Source organism: Bos indicus x Bos taurus, chromosome 4, assembly GCF_003369695.1.
Source record: "Bos indicus x Bos taurus breed Angus x Brahman F1 hybrid chromosome 4, Bos_hybrid_MaternalHap_v2.0, whole genome shotgun sequence".
Lineage (NCBI taxonomy): Eukaryota > Metazoa > Chordata > Mammalia > Artiodactyla > Bovidae > Bos > Bos indicus x Bos taurus.
The window spans coordinates 88,974,210-88,991,485 of NC_040079.1; the positions used below are offsets into that span (position 1 = coordinate 88,974,210).

At 42.8% G+C, this 17,276-nt stretch overlaps 1 protein-coding gene across 3 annotated transcripts in view; it reads left to right on the plus strand.

Moving 5' to 3' along the window:
- Positions 1-408: 408 nt before the first annotated feature.
- The window catches only part of CDCA7L (cell division cycle associated 7 like), a 43,309-nt gene continuing 26,441 nt past the window's right edge, over positions 409-17,276 (plus strand). For all 3 annotated transcript variants that reach the window (XM_027539950.1, XM_027539951.1, XM_027539955.1), the window contains exon 1: positions 409-547. In XM_027539950.1, the coding sequence (XP_027395751.1) occupies positions 524-547 (24 nt within the window). In that variant the 5' untranslated portion in view covers positions 409-523. The remainder of the gene's footprint in view (positions 548-17,276) is intronic.

The following is a 17,276-nucleotide window of genomic DNA, read 5'->3' on the forward strand; positions in this document are numbered from 1 at the left end:
AAATGCTTTCCCTGCTCTGAGACACTCGTTGCTTCAGAGGCTCTGCGCTCCAGGGTACTACCTGGAATAAACCGTGCAAAGATCTGGCGGGCGCCGCAGTCGGGCGTGCCAGCTGGAGGCTGCGCCGGGACTGCCCCCTCTCATTTCTCCCGCGCGAAACCCGGCCGGACGGCTCCACTCCCTCCCTCCGCTGCAGGGGGGAGCCCGGCGCCCCCAGATTGGCAGCCACCTCGGGTGGCCCCCGGCTGCAGCCCTTCTTGCGCCGCCTGAGAAGCGAAATCCGTCGGTCGCGAAGTTTGGGTTGTGTAAGCGGAAGCTCGCGGGCGGGCGCGGCGGGGCGAGTGAGCGGCGCCGGGCGCTCCCCCTGTCCCGGGCGCCGAGTGCGCCCCTCCCCCGGCCCGCCGGAGCTCCGGGCGGGGCGAGCGTGCAACGCGGCCGCGGGCGTTCTCCGTGCGCCGGGCCCCTGGAGAGCCAGGTTCCCGTGGCCGCGTGCTGGGAGGAGGCCGGAGTCCCGTGGGGAAGGATGGCGTTGGCGACTCGCTCGCAGGTGAGGGTCTGGCCGCCCGCCGCAGTCCGGACGCGCCCACGTCTGCCTTGTCTTTGCGCCTGGCTCTGCTCCCCGCCTTGGGCTGGAAACGTGGCCCTCGGCTGCCAGGTTGTGGAGCGGGCGTGCCCCGCAGGTGTGTGCGGTGGGTGACGGGTGTTCTCGGGGCACGGAGAGGCCGGGTGCGCCCCACGCGGGCGCTCACCGCCGTCTCGGGTGGGACCTCCGGGGTCGCAGGCCGTGCTGCTGCGGCCGGGAGCCCCCGGAGTGGACGCACTGGAGGGCAGTGCCGGCTGCGAGGCCGCAGGGACTCCGCGACTGCATTTGCAGTGCTCGTGGGACGGGGAGGGGGAAGCTTTTTCTGTGCGCGCACCCCACTCTCTGGGATTGGTACGGAGTTAAATAAGTTTAAGTGTAATTTTCTAAAACAAAAAAAGCAGTCGAGGATTAGGCAGTTCAACTTGGATAATGGAGTTTGTAACGAATGGCTTTTGTATTTGTTCTAGAATTTTTGTAATTGTTTTCAAGGAACTTGTTAACTGTTTGGGGGAACTGGCACCGTCATTAGTCCAGGTTCAAAAACAAAAAGCCCCAAGAGCCAAATCATATATACAGCAACACCCTAGTTACCCATCGTGGTTTTAACTAGGTCTTTCTTAAAATTTTCATTATCAAGGTTCCAAGTGTTACAATGGGTGGTGGCAAAGTAGCCTTCGCTTCAGTTTTCTTTTTGACTTTGTAAAAAACGCTTCTCTCTACTTTCTAGTAACGAATACACAGATTTTATTCAGAGGTAAGCAGCAAAAATTTTTTCAAATGTACTAAAAATAAAAGTCTTAGAAAGGGAAGGAAGTGGCTCCTGAGATCCCGAAAGATGCTTTGTGTGAGGCTTGGGGTTTTCTTGCCTTTGTGAACACCTCTTTCACTGCTTCCTCCTTACCTTGGGCTGGTGTTCACTTCCTTTCTCCACCTGGGGACTGGGCCTCTCCTAGAATTGGCAGACCTGACGTGGAAGGTGGTACCTGAGCCCTGACGCTGCCACCTGCCTGGGTCTGGCCGCACAGTCCCGCCACCGATGGTCACTATGGCCATTTGATGATTTCTGAAAGGCTTCCTGAAAGTGGACACTTGAGAAAAATCTACTGATGTGAACGTTTTTGAGGAGTATTTTTAAACTTCTCCAATGAAGGGAGGTATTAAAAACAAGGAAAACTAACTCAAGAAGGGGTGGGACAGGCTTAGTTAATGTTTTTATGTTTACCGCTGGCCCTCACTATACAATTAGTATCCTAGGCTTTTAGGAGGTTTGGGTTTCTCCAGGATTTAAGCCCTTCTGTAAGGCGCTTCCAGCCCCTTGTGAATTTCGTCAGAAAATGTATCTTGATGGTGTATCCTTCCTAAGACCTGTTGTTCTGGTGGTGCAACATAACAATTCCTGCTTAGGAAATTTTAAATGTCCCAGAATGTGTACTTGGAAATGAACACTTTACTGTCAAATAATGAGGCTAATTTTCCATAGTGTTAATACTATTTAACCACGTGTACAGGTGGAGGTAAGCCACCAATTATATCAGAGCTGTTATGCACCCATTAGGGCAAGTTACTTTTTGTAATATGATCAAGTTTGTTTTTTTTTTCCCCTCCATCTCAGAAGACCTCCTAATTGGCAGTGCAAATTAAGATGTGTTAGGATATTTTTCAGTGGAAGTGTTCATCATAGTTTAAGTGTGAGCATATTATAGTCTTATCTGAGTGGAGAATGATTCTACCGGGTGGCCGGGTGACTGCGAATAAAAGCACTTAATGGACATTTCAGGCCCAGCAAGGTGTTGAATTCATGTGGCTCTTCCCTGTACCCCCACCTCTTGCACAGAGGAGCAAGGTGGGCACTCCAGCACACCCTGAAGGGAGGCTCAGCCCAGTGTGCAGCGGGTTTTAATCCCACATGTGCAGCAGATAATTTCCATCCCTTGCAAAGTGCAGAGCTGGAAGGGGCTTCAGTAAAGAAAGCAGCTTAGGCCCAGTGTTCTGAGTAAAGGGAAGTAGGCAGGGAGGAGACAAGACATTTGTTTAAAGTCTGTGGACCCCCTTCTAGCCTCTGCTTTTCTGCGACTTCACCAGTGTGTCAGATTTGATGTCCTTTGACAGTGATCACACCTAGTCCTTGTTGGGCTGACCACTGTGTCTTTGTGCTTTTGTATTGAGTGATGGGAATGATGCCCAGTAAAGCCTAGGGGATGGTCCCTTACTGAGAGCACTCAGCAGAGAAGCTGGCAGGAGCTGGAGGGTGGGACCGCCTCGGCTTTCTTGCAGAGAGCCTGGGAGTCAAAGAACTGACTCGTTGGAAAAGACCCTGATGCTGGGTAAGATTGAAGGCAGGAGGAGAAGGGGACAACAGAGGATGAAACGGTTGGATGGCATCACCGACGCAACGGTCATGAGTTTGAGTAGTCTCTGGGGGTTGGTGATGGACAGGGAAGCCTGGCATGCTGCAGTCCATGGGGTCGCAAAGAGTCGGACACGACTGAGTGACTGAACTGACTGACTGGGAGGTCCTGAATGTTGGTGTGATCTTTTTGCTCTCTTCTAGCACTGGGGTGCCTGTGGGATCCTTAGAGAAGGAAATAATTCTAAATGTTCTTATGTATTGCATGAGCATGCTGTCTGGATGAGGAAAGGAATTTATCTTTTTTAAAAATTTATGTATTCATTTTAAGGAGGATAATTATACTATCATGGAGATCAGCCCTGGGATTTCTTTGGAAGGAATGATGCTAAAGCTGAAACTCCAGTACTTTGGCCACCTCATGGGAAGAGTTGACTCATTGGAAAAGACTCTGATGCTGGGAGGGATTGGGAGCAGGAGGAGAAGGGGACGACAGAGGATGAGATGGCTGGATGGCATCACTGACTCGATGGACGTGAGTCTGAGTGAACTCTGGGAGTTGGTGATGGACAGGGAAGCCTGGCGTGCTGCGATTCATGGGGTCGCAAAGAGTCGGACACGACTGAGCGACTGATCTGATCTGATCTGAATGGTTTTTTGCCATACATCAGTATGAATCGGCCATAGACATATGTGTCCCCTCCCACCTCCCTCCCCACAGGAATTTTTCTGATGGTGATCTCACAGCCACAAAGTGTACTTACTCATCTGATCCTCTGACTTAAAACATGTGCCCAGAGCCCCGGAAACTGGTCACAGAGGGCGGTCAGTTATGACGTCTTAGAAGACCTGCACAATGATCTGTCATTTTAATAATCCCGTGTTTAAAAGGCCACTTGTTCTTCCTTTCGATGTACTGCTGACCTCCCCTCAACAAAAGAGCTGAATTCTCAGTGGTTGGGAGAAACCTCAGCACAGCAGTTTCAATTCGGTCAGGTGTATGGGACAGAAGACCGAAAGATACTTGTGTGACTTAAAACAGTTCAGGAACAGTGCAGTAAAGTAAGGAAAGGTCATTCAGATAGAGTCGCGTAGGCATGCTGATTTTAAACTGCCCTTAAGCATTCTCTTATTACTCTGTGAACCACAGTATAGAATTTTTACCTCCAAGATACAGTTTTGATTTGTGAAGGACATAGCTTTATGCATCAAAATGGAATTGAGACAGGCTGCTCGGGGAAGAATGTGCTGTGCTTAGTTGCTCGGTCATGTCCAACTCTTTGCAACTCCATGGACTGTAGCCCGCCAGGCTCCTCTGTCCATAAGAATTCTCCAGGCAAGAATACTAGAGTGGGTTGCCATGCCCTCCTCCAGGGGATCTTCCCTGCCCAGGGATTGAACCCAAGTCTCCCACTTTGCAGGTGGATTCTTTACCATTCAAGCCACCAGGGAAGCCCTGGGGAGGAATAGAGATAAAATATTTGTGGGATCGTTTTCTTTTTCTTTTTGAAAAGCAGTGGTCTGTAGGAGTTTTTAGATAGGACCATTCAGAGGCATACTTGGCATATAACTGAAGTTAACATGCCAGGATAGTTTTCTTCTATTGTAGTAAATGCCCTATGTAGAGAGCAGAGAAGTAGGTTGTGAAGTCCCACAGTGAAAGAGGCCAGAATTTTGGTTCAAGTAGTTGATGGTTTTCTGCCATCATAAACATCAGCGGATGAGCGAAGTCCCCCTGACTGGCTTAGTTCTTTTAGTGGCTGCTGGGTGCTAAGCATTACGTCACTTCTGGTGGAAGAAACAGAGACGCCTAAAACACTCTTCTTTCCCAGGACCCAGTCAGAGATCACTCTGGAGCTCCTTGGCTCTTGGACAGAGTTCAACTGGCTCCTGCTCTGAGCTGGGAGACCTTGGCAGCCTTCAGTTTGGGGGGTAGGAGAAGACCTTAAGAGTCATCTTTCTCCCCACCCTCCAAGGAAAGTCGTGCTGTGCTAGGTACTTAACATTAACAGATTTCATCCTCACTGTGGTGATGTGAAGTAGGTTGCATTATCTGCATTTTAAAGATAAGGCTAATAGACTGATGTGCTTGGAGGAGCCTAGTGTGAAAGAGCTGAATCAGAACTCGGTCTGCAGAGCACGGGGCTGACTCTTGCTGCTAACATGATCAAGGACACACGGAGTTTAAACTGTGTAAATAGAAGGAGGTGTCAGCGGTGTGGGGTTTTCTCATACCTTTGTCCCTCCTTTTAAAGAGAAGAGCTGGGGTATTAACAGCAGCTCATCTAGTTCTTTTTAAGGAACTGGGCAAGTTATGCTTTGAGCAGGATTTCTTGGGCGCTGGCTGTAAAAGTTGGCTTGGGAATACGAAGAAGATCCACAAAGTTTTTTACACAGGATTGACTTAGATGAATTTTGTGTTGTACAAATAACACCCTGTTCACAGAAGCTGAAAAGGAAACTGAACTGTTGCTCTACCTCACTTCTCCCTGGGTATCATTTTCTCGTTATTTTTCCTTCCCTGTTTGCCTGTGTCCAGTCACCGTTTTTGCTTAGCTTCTATGTATGCTGTTGAATTTTATAGTACGATTGTTGTTTGAATCCTGCTTTCTTTAGCACTGTCCATACTATTTTTCTGAGTAGCTTGGAGGTCTTTACGGTTTTCATTTTCATTCAGATGAGTGTTTTATGTATTTTCTGTTGAAAAATGTTTATTTATTAACAAATACATTTAAGAAACTTTGCAATGACTGTCTTGGGGTGGTACATACTATATGCCCTGTGTTGAAGACAACGCTGTTCTTAATTGCTGTCCTAATCATGTACTTACTATTTGGTAGAACAGGCCTGATTGCCGGTAGATGAGAACCTCTCACATACTGTCTTCCTAAGGCATTTCTCCTTTCGTTGTATTAGCTGATAGAAAGTACTTTGTGCTCAAGTTAGAATCAGGGCTCATGATAACTGGCCTGGAATAATGACTGTTTTCATCCTGAACTTAGAGCCCCCAAGCTAAGCCTTCTTTGGTCTTGCTTATTTTGGCTGTAAATTGTCTTCTAGGTGGCATTCCCGAAAATGTGTTTTCCTTGATGTTGTGGATGTCTAGAGATCAAACAGTAGGTTCACTCATTGTAAAGCTCTTTCTGAGAGCTTAAAAAACAAAGGTTTTTCTTGATGTGCTGGTGATAATAGATGGTGCAGTTTGTAAAGTGTCACCACTCTGTACGCTTAAGATCTAGACATTTTCTGGTTGCATGTTGCACATAAAATGGTATAATATGGGCCATCAGGTGTGTGGTGACACCTTTCGCAGGTTGTCCTGCCAGTTGAACTGGTATCCTCAGGGCTGGGCGTAGTCCAGGCATCCCTCCCCAGAGACCCCCTCTCCTGTTGCCCCAAACCCTGCATAGCCGCGGCACTGCTTGTGGGCAGCCCCCCCCCCCCATGTTTAAAGCTCTGCTTCTGAGGATCCTGTGTACCTGGCAAGTGCCTTTGCGTCTTTTTGGCACAAGACCTGGCCCTCCCCTGGCTGCCCGCTGGTGGACACCTCCTCCCCTTGGAGAACCCAAATCCATCCCCCTGGATTTACCCCAGGGTGATGGCTGATCACCCCAAATCATGTGGCAGGCCAAAATGGTACTTACCCAGTGAGTGAAGGGCCTGGCATATGTGTGCTCAGTCACATCTGACTCTTTGGGGCCCCACAGACTGCGGACTGCCAGCCTTTTAAGTCCATGGAATTTTCCAGGCAAGAATATTGGAGCAGGTTGCCATTTCGCACTCCAGGGGATCTTCCTGACCTAGGGATCGAACCTGTCTCCTGAGTCTCCTTCATTGGCAGGTGGATTCTTCAACACTGGTGCCACCTGGGAAGCCCCTGGCAAATCATAGCTGTTAAATATTTGTTGAATTTTTTTTAAAGAAAGTTAGTTTAGGATTGTCAGTGTATGGTGAGTGCAGGCATGAGTTATGACAGGCTGGAGCAGAGCTTCTGGAAATTTTTGTTGGCCTAATTCATGGTGGAGGCGTTTGTGCCTGCCCCAGTGGCCTGGAGGTGTGCAGTCTCACTCTGCCTGTGCAGGAGATGTTCCTATTAATCTTGTTTTGTCTTTAAAAGTCATGCCTATTCCATGATATGTTTTTATTTGTTTGTATCAAGAATGCTATTTTAAAATATTCTTCTGGGGAAAAAAACTTCCCCTCCCCGTTCACTCCTGTGGTCCTGAAAGCCCTCTGGCTGTCACTGAGCTCCCCAGCTTAAGCAGCACGGAACTGCCAAGTATAAAATTTAGAACTTGTACCTTTAATAAGCCCTGAAATACATATCTACTGCCCACTCCCCCAACCTACTCCATCCTTTTACTTAAAGCTCCATGACTCTGAGGGTGGTTAAGTGGAGGGCAGCGGGGCAAGGGGGGCTATCATTGATATTGAAATCTCTCAGAATATTTTTTTAATGCAAAATGCCTAGTGCCCTTTATTTTGTTCTCCAGTAACATTGGTTTAAAATAGAAAGTTAAAAATAAAAGTGCGTTGAAGAATCATTAATTTTTTAATTTTTATTTTTTATTGGCATATAGTTGATTTGCAGTGTTGTTTCTTCTTTGCTGTAGCAGAGTGATTTAGTTATACAGATGTATATTCCTTTTCATATCCTTTTGATTATGGTTTATTTTAGGATGTTGAATGTAGTCCCCTGTGTTGTTCAGTAGGACCTTGTTTATTTTATATAAATTCTATTATATATATGTAAAATCACAATATTTGCAAATCCCAAACTCTTGATTTATCCCTCCCCCACCTCCTTCCCCTTTGGTAACCATCAGTTTGTTTTCTATGTCTGTGAGTCTGTTTCCGTTTTATAAATAAGTGTATTTACATCATATTTTAGATTTCACATATAAATGATATCATATGGAATTTGTCTTTATTTTTCTAACCTCACTTAATATGATAATCTCAGGGTCTATCCATGTTGCTGCAAATGGCATTGCTTTAGTATTATTTATGGCTAATATTTGTGTGTGTGTACACAGCGCATCTTCTTTATCCATTCATGTGTCAGTGGGCATTTAGGTGCTTCCATGTCTTGGCAGTTGTAAACAGTGCTCTGTGAACATTGGGGTGCAATGTTCTATTTGTTTTTAATTAGCATTTTCATCTTTTCCTGATACATGGCCAGGATTTTCAGTTTTTTGAAAACTTCCATACTGTTTTCCAAATGTCTGCACCAATTTACATTCCCACCCACAGTGTATGGGGGATTCCTTTTTCTCTACACTTTGTCCAGGATTTATTATTTGTAGACTTTTAAAGGTGTCTCTTCTGACTCGTGTGAGGTAACAGCCCCATTGTATAGTTTCGATTTGCATTTCTCTAAGAATTCGCCATGTTGAGCATGTTTTCATGTGCCTGTTGCCCGTCTGTATGCCTTCTTTGGAGAAATGTCTACTTAGGTCTTCTGCACATTTTTTAATTGTGTTTTTTTCTTTTTTATTGAGCAATGTGGGTGGGTTGTATATTTTGGGAATTAAACCTTTGGTAACATCATTTGCAAATATTTTCTCCCATTTTGTAAGTTGCCTTTTCATTTTGTTTATGGCTTATTTGCTGTGCAAAAGCATTTAAGTTCGATTAAGTCCCATTTGTTTATTTTTGCTTTTATTTCTGTTGTTTGGGAAACTGACATGAGAAAGCATCGCTGTGATTTATGTCAGAGAATGTTTTGCCTGTTTTCTCTTCTGGGAGTTGTATGGTCTTGTGTCTTGAACTTAAGTCTTTAAGCCACGTTGAGTTTGTTTCTTGTATGGTATGATGGTGTGTTCTAACTTCACTGGCTTACAGGTGGCTGTCCACCTCTCCCAGTACCACTTGCTGAAGAGACTCTCTTTTCTCCATTGTATATTCTTGCTTCCTTTGCTGAAGATTAATTGGCCATAGGTGTGTGAATTTATTTCTGGGCTCTCTGTTCTTTTCCACTGATCCATATTTCTGTTTTTGTGCCAATACTAAACTGTTAAAAATCATGTTTATTCTTAATTCTCTGTTTTTTTACTAACAGTTGGTCCCAGTTGGGGGAGGGTGGGGCTTCCCAGGTGGGGCAGTGGTAAAGAATTCGCCAGACAATGCAGGGTCCGATCCCTGTGTGGGGAAGATCCCCTGGAGGAAGGCATGGCAACCCACTCTGGTATTCTTGCCTGGAGAATCCCCATGGACAGAGGAACCTAACAGGCTACAGTTCATGGGGTCACAAAGAGTCATACTGAGCATGCACACACACCGATTTATTTGGGGAGTTTTTTTTTTTTTTTAATAGTTAAAAGCTGGTGGGGCCTCATCCAGCCTTTCTCATACATGCACATGACCTCTTACAGAAGGTTTTCCTTACCTGACTTAAAAAAAAAGTATAAAACTGCCTTGTTCTCTTTTCCCACACTGATAGCTTCAAAAATTCACTGAAAAGAGCATCTAGTTGTCCTTGTGATCATTACTGTACTAAGTGAGCCTCTTTCCCAGCTGTAATTGGGAGCTGAGAAAGGATGCACTCTTAGGGAGTGTGTACATTCACCGTGGCACAAAGCCAGGAGCCAAGTGGTGTCAGCTGCCTGCACAGGCCGGCATCCCAGGGATTGTTCAGCGTGTTTTCCCCTAGCAGGGCAGAAGTGTGTCAAGAGGCTCCCTCTATAAAGTGTGCAGGGCTGGGCTGTGGGGTGTGCAGGGGTGTGCAGGTCTGGTCAGTGCTTGTCTGCCTTGAGCACAGGGACAGTGGCTTACCAAGACAGTGCCCCCCTGCCCGCGTGTACTCCAGACTCCTGCGTCCACCTGTGGATTTCCTGCACGTCCTCTGGGCTGACTGTGTGGACGTGGCTGACCTCGTGGCCCCTGGAATTCTTTGGTAATCACGCTGTGACTGGGTCAGGTGCCCTCCTGGGCTGACCTCCCCGTTTGCATTTACTGCACCTCACTGACACTGACTGTAGAGTGCCCATGTCACCCTGCCCCTGTGACTCATTGCTCGTGGGTCCTTTAGCACACGTTGGTACAATTACACTCTGCAATCACTTTTAATAATGAACATTGACACAGCATCTTCTACTTCACGGAACGCTTTCCAGTCATAGTTTGGTAGCCATCAGAGCTCTATACAGATATTCTTGTCCTTTCGATAAATGGGAGGAATGCATTTTCCTGGCCCCCGAAACAGGCAAGACTTAGATGTGCTCTGGCTAATGAAATGTGAGCAGAAGTCTAGTGTGTCACGTCCAGGTGACAATCTCATCTACCTCATTATGCTCCCTGTGCCCATGCTCCTGACGGTGGAAACTGTCAGCCTGGATCCTGTGTGAGGACCGTGTGCAGTGGCCCACATGGCTGGCCCAGGACCGACATGTCCTGTGCACGAGAAAGAAGGCTTTCTTGCTTTAGATCATTCAGACGTGGGATCGTTCGCTGCTGCTTTGTAATCTGTCTTGTCTGACAGACACGCAGAGGCATGTGTGTTTCAGTTTGGAATCTGTGGTTCTCATCTGAGTGAACTGGTGTCATGGGTGTAACAGAAGTGGGCTACTTTCGGCTTGTCCAAAGTCGGGGAATGTGCCTGTTGCCAGGGCTTCAGAGGTCAGGGATGTCAGTGCCCTGTATCAGGCAGGGCAGAAATGTCCCAGAGGGAGAAGCCACCAAAATGTCAATAGCAGCTTGTTGAAAACCACTGAGAGCAGACTAGTTTGATTTGATCATCAGTCTTTTAGAGTACATTGAAGTCTTAACATTGGCTTCACATTTCCTGTCTGCTGACCCTTTGGAAAAGGAAATTACCCAGAACTTCCCAAGTGATTTGGCTCCATTCCCTCCCAGGACATCTGCCAAAACTTTGTTTGGTTCGTTGGCTACTCTTCTGAACAGCTATTCGAAACCCTAGATACAGACACGTCTGTTAGTTTCCTCCCACTTACGTTTTCTTTTAAAAATAGCATTGATTTTTTTTTTCTTCTGCCTTTTTTTTTTATGATGGCAGAATATACATAACATAAATTTTACTATGTTAACCATTTTCAAATGTATAACTCAGTGGCATCTAGTTCAGTCACGTTGTTGTTGTAACCATTACCACTGTTCATACCCAGAACCTCTTCATCCTGAACTGAAACTGTACCCTTTAAACAATTCTCTTCATTCCTTCTCCTTCCCTCCAGTCCATAGTAATCACCCAGAAACACTTTGTGTTTCTGTGAATTTCACTGGAAGCATACAGTATTTGTCCTTTCATGTCTGATGTATTTCATTTAGTGTATTTTCAAGGTTCAAAGATACCTCTTCTTACAGTCTGAATAATAACCCATTGTATGCATATGCTACATTTTATATATTATCCATTCATGCATGCATGGACATTTGGGCTGTTCCTACCTTTTGGCCATCTTTAATAATGCTGCTATAAACATTGGTGTAAAATATCAGTTTGAATCCCTGCTTTTAATACTTATGAATGTATACCTAAAAGTGGAATGACTGGATTGTATGATAATTATGTGTTTATTTTGGGGGGAACTATCATATTGTTTGCCACAGTGGCTGCACACTTTTTCGTAACCACTAACCTTATGGCAGAAAGTGAAGAGGAACTAAAAAGCCTCTTGATGAAGTGAAAGTAGAGAGTGAAAAAGTTGGCTTAAAGCTTAACATTCAGAAAACGAAGATCATGGCATCCGGTCCCACCACTTCATGGGAAATAGATGGGGAAACAGTGGAAACAGTGTCAGACTTTATTTTTCTGGGCTCCAAATCACTGCAGATGGTGACTGCAGCCATGAAATGAAAAGACGCTTACTCCTTGGAAGGAAAGTTATGACCAACCTAGATAGCATGTTGAAAAACAGAGACATTACTTTGCCAACAAAGGTTCGTCTAGTCAAGGCTATGGTTTTTCTTGTGGTCATGTATGGATGTGGGAGTTGGACTGTGAAGAAAGCTGAGTGCCAAAGAATTGATGCTTTTGAACTGTGGTGTTGGAGAAGACTCTTGAGAGTCCCTTGGACTGCAAGGAGATCCAACCAACCCATTCTAAAGGAGCTCAGTCCTGGGTGTTCATTGGAAGGACTGATGTTGAAGCTGAAACTCCAGTACTTTGGCCACCTCATGTGACGAGTTGACTCATTGGAAAAGACTCTGATGCTGGGAGGGATTGGGGGCAGGAGGAGAAGGGGACGACAGAGGATGAGATGGCTGGATGGCATCACTGACTTGATGGACATGAGTTTGAGTGAACTCCAGGAGTTGGTGATGGACAGGGAGGCCTGGTGTGCTGTGATGCATGGGGTCGCAAAGAGTCGGACACGATGAGCGACTGAACTGAACTGACTGAGCAGTACTTAAATGTTCCAATTTCTCTGCTTACTCAGAAACACTTATTTTCTATTTTTTTGATAATAGCCATCCTAATGGGTGTGACGTGATATCTCATTGTGGTCTTGATTTGCATTTCCCTAATGATTCGTGATGTTGAGCATCTTTTCAGTTGCTTATTGGCCATCTGCATATATTTGGAGAAATATCTGCTTAAGCCTTTTGCTAATATTTAAATTGGTGTTTGGTTGTGCTGTAAGAGTTCTTTGTATTTTCTGGATATTAACCCTGTATCAATACATGATTTGCAAATATTTTCTCCCATTCTCTAGTTGTATTTTTCATTCTTTTGGTAGTATCCTTTAGTGCAGAAAAATTTTTAATTTTGATGAAGTCCAATTTATCTATATTCTTTTCCTATTATTGTCTGTGCATTTGGTGCCATAGCCAAGTCATAAATTTTTCCGTCTATCTTTTCTTCCAAGAAGGAAAGAGTTTTTATAGTTCTAGCTTTTAACATTTAGATTCTTTGCATTTCTAGTTTTTCTAGATGGTGTAAGATAAGGTTTCAGCTTCATTCTTTGCATGTGGAAATTCAGTTTTTCCAGCATCATTGGTCGAAGACTATCCTTTCCCCATTGAACAGTCTTAGGATCCTTGTCAAAAGTTATTTTACCATCTAGTCAAGGGTTTGTTTTGGGGTGCTGTGTTTTACTGCATTGATCTAAAAGTCCATCTTTGTGCTAGGACTCTACTGTTTGGATTAGTGTAGTTTTGTAGTAAGTATTGAAATCAGTTAAGTGTGACTACTCCAGTGAGGTTCTTCATTTTCAAGATTGTTTTGATTTTTCAGGGCCTCTTGAGATTCCACATGAATTTTAAGAAGGGCTTTTTTGTTTTTGCAGAAAAGTGTTACCCTGATTCTGATGAGGATTGCGTTGGGTATATAGATAGCTTTGGGTAGTGTTGTCATCTCAACAACATTAAGTCTTCCAATTTATGAGTATGTGATATCTTTCTATTTATGTCTTCATTAATTTCATTCAGTGGTCTTTTATAGTTTTCATTGTGTAAGTCTTTAGCCTCATAGCCCAAGTTAATCCGTAAGAGTTTTTTTTTTTTTTTGATGCTCTGGTAAATGGAATTTTTGCAGATTGTTCCTTGTTAGTGTATAGCAATGCTACTGATTTGATTTGAATTTGTTAAATAGTGATGACAGTTTCTATGGGATCTTTAGATGTTCTACATAGTTATATCACCTGCAAACAGTTTCAGTGCTTTCTTTCCAATTTGGATGGCTTTTATTTTCATTGGATAATTGCTCAAATACTATGTTGAATAGAAGTGGTGAAGGTAGATGTTTTGTTCCTGATCATAGGAGAAAGTGTTAAGTCTTCCAGTATTGAGTATATTAGCTGTGGGGTTTTTGTATATGGCCTTTATTAGGTTGATAATGATTCCTTCCATTCTTTGTGGAACTTTTTAAAACCATGAAAAGATACTGAATTTTGTCAAATGCTTTTTCTGCATCAGTTGAGATGATTATGTGTTTGCATTACATTGATTGGTTTTCATATGTTGAACCATACTGTATTCTAGAATATATCCCACTTGGTCATCTTGTATAATCTGAGCTGCTGAATTCGGTTTGCCAGCCTTTTTTTTGAGGAATTTTGCTCCGTAAGGGCTATTGCTCTGTACTTTTCCTGTAGGTTCTTTGTCTGGCTTTGCTGTCAGAATAATAACCAGTCTCATAGAATGAGGTAAGAAATGTTTTCTCCCCTTCACTTTTTTTTTTTTTTTAAAGAATTTGAGAAGGATTGGTGTTAATTTTTCTGGTCCTGGGATTTACTTTGTTGGGAGGTTTTTCATTATTGATTCAAATTCTTACTAGTTAGAAATCTCCTTAGGTTTTTTGTTTTTGAGGAATCAGTCTTGGAAGGTTGTGTGTTTTACCCATTTCATCTAGCTAATTTTTTGACATACAATTGATCATAATACTCTTTTTTAAAAAATATTATTTACTTGCTTTTTGCTTGGCTGGGTCTCGGTAGCTGCGTGGGCTTTTCTCTGGTTTCACTGAGGGGCTCCTCTCCAGCTGCAGTGCACAGGCTCCTCATTGCAGTGGCTTCTCTTGTGGCGCTCGGGCCCTAGGAAGCACGGGGCTTAGAAGTTGCAGCGCACAAGCTCTGTAGTTGTGGCTCCCGGGCTTTCGAGCACAGGCTCAGTAGCTGTGATACATGGGCTTGGTTGCTGCACGGCATGTGGGATCTCCCTGGGTCAAGGATTGAACCCGTGTCTCCTACATTGGCAGGTGGATTCTTTACCACTGAGCTACCAGAGAAGCCCCTAAATATATATAAAGTACTGTTTTTGTTATCTTTGTTACTTCTGTAAAACTAGTAGTAATGCCTCTGCTTTATTTCAGCAATTTGGATTTTCTTTTTTCCTTAAACAGTCTGCCTAAAAGTTTGTCAGTTCTGTTATTGTCATAGAACTAATTTTTGGTTTTATGATTTTTCTCTATTGGTTTTCTGTTATCTCTGCTGTAATTTTTGTTTCCTTCCTTCTGTAACCTTTGGGTTTAGTTACTGTACTTCTAGTCCCTAATAATATAAAATTAGTTTGTTGGTTTGAGATCATTTTTAATATAAATGTTTATAGCTATATATTTTTTCTTAGTATTGCTTTCTCTGCATCACATAGGTTTTAGTATATTTTGCTTTCACTTCTTTGAAAATATTTTCTAATTTCCCTCGTGTTTTCTTCTTTGACCACTGGTTGTTTAAGAGTGTTGTTTAATTTCTACTTATTTGTGAATTTTCCAGTTTTTCTTCTTTGACCACTGGTTGTTTAAGAGTGTTGTTTAATTTCTACTTATTTGTGAATTTTCCAGTTTTTCTTCTGTTACTGATTTCTAGTTTTCTTTTATCATTATTACAAAGATAGTTTATGTGATTTTAATCTTTTAAATTTATACTCACATGTTTTGTAGTGTCACATACAGTCTGTCTTGGGGAGTTTTCCATTTGCTCTTGAGGAAAATGCATATTCTGCTGTTATTGGGTGTTGTATTGGGAGGAAAACGTACATTCTGCTGTTGTTCTATCTATGTCTGTTAGTTCTAGTTGGTTTATAATGTTCAATTCCTGTTTTTCCTTGCTGATCTTCTCTCTGGTGTTTCTATCCATTATTGAAAGTGCGGTATTGAGGTCTCCAACTATTATTGTAGAACAGCCTTTTTTTCCAATTCCGTCAGTGTTTTCTTTGTAGGTATTGAAGCTCTGATGTTTCATACATATTTATAATTATTGTTTATAATTATTATTTGTTATAGTGTTGTCTGGGTACGTGCCCAGGAGTGGGATTGCTGGGTCATGTGGTAATTCTATTGCTAGTTTTTCTGAGGAACCTCTATGCTGTTCTCCATTGTGACTGCATCAGCTTACCTTCCCACCAACACTGTGGGAGGTTTTCCTTTTCTACACGCCCTCTCCAGCATTTGTTATTTGTAGACTTTTTAATGATGGCTGTTCTGACCGGTCTGAGGTGATGTCTCATTGTAGTTTTGATTTTTACATTTCCCTAATAGTCATGAACATCTTTTCATGTGCCTATTGACCATCTGTATGTCTTCTTTGGGGAAATGTCTATTAAGACCTTCTGCCCATTTTCAGTTGGGTTGTTTGGTTTTTGTTGTTACTGAGTTGTAAAAGCTGTTTGTATATTTTGTTTAAGCCCTTGTCGGTTGCATCATTTGCAAATACTTTCTCCCATTCCATAGGTTGTCTTTTCCTTTTTTTAAAATCATTTCCTTTGCTGTGCAAAAGCTTATCGGTTTGATTAGACTCCATTTATTTCTGTTTTTATTTCCATTATTCTAATGGATCCAAAAAGAGACTGCTGCAGTTTATGTCAAAGAATATTCTATGTTTTCCTCTAAGATATTTTTAGTATCCAGTCTTACATTTAGGTCTTTAATCCATTTTGAGTTAATTTTTGTGTATGATGTTGAAGAATATTCTTTTTTTTTTTTTTTACATGTAGCTGTCCAGATTTTCCAGCATCATTTATTGAAGAGACTATCTTTTCTCCATTGTATATTCTTGCCTACTTTGTTGAAGATTCACTGACCATTGGTGTATGGTTTTTTTCCTGGGCTTTCCATCCTGTTACATTGGTTTGTATTTCTTTTTCTGTACCAGTAATCATATTGTTTTGATTACTGTAGCTTTGTAGTATAGCCTGAAGTCAGGGATCCTGATTCCCTCAGTTCCATTTTTCTTAAGATTGCTTTGGCTATTTGGTGTCTTTGTGTCTCCATAGAAATTTAATTTTTTTTTTTGTTCTGGTTCTATGAAAAATGCCATTGGTAAGTTGATAGGTATTGCACTGAGTCTGTAGATTGCCTTGGGTTGTATAGTCATTTGGAGAGTGTTGATTCTTCTAATCCAAGGACATGGTGTATCTTTCTATCTGTGTTATCTTTGATTTCTTCCATCAGCATCTTATAGCTTTCGAGGTATAGGTTTCTTGCTTCCTTAAGTAAGTTTATTTGTAGGTATTTTATTCTTTTTATGTGATGGTACATGGGGTTGTTGATTCAATTTCTCTTTCTGATCTTTTGTTGTTATTATATAGAAATGTAATAGATTCTATGTATTAATCTTGTATCCTACAGTTTTACCTAATTCATTGATGAGCTCTGGTGTTTTCTGTAGCATTGTTAGGATTTTCTATGTGTAATATCATATCATCTGGAAACAGTGACAATTTTGCTTCTTCATTTCTAATTTGGATTTCTTTTATTTCTTCTCTGATTGCCAAGGCTAGGACTTCCAAAACTATGTTGAATGAAAGTGGTGAGAGTGGACGTTCTTGTTTTGTTTCTGATCTTAGAGGAAATGCTTTCAGCTTTTCAGCATTGAAAATGATGTTAGTTGTAGGTTTGTTATATATGGCCTTTATTACGTTGAGGTAGGTTCTTTCTATGCCCCCTTTCTG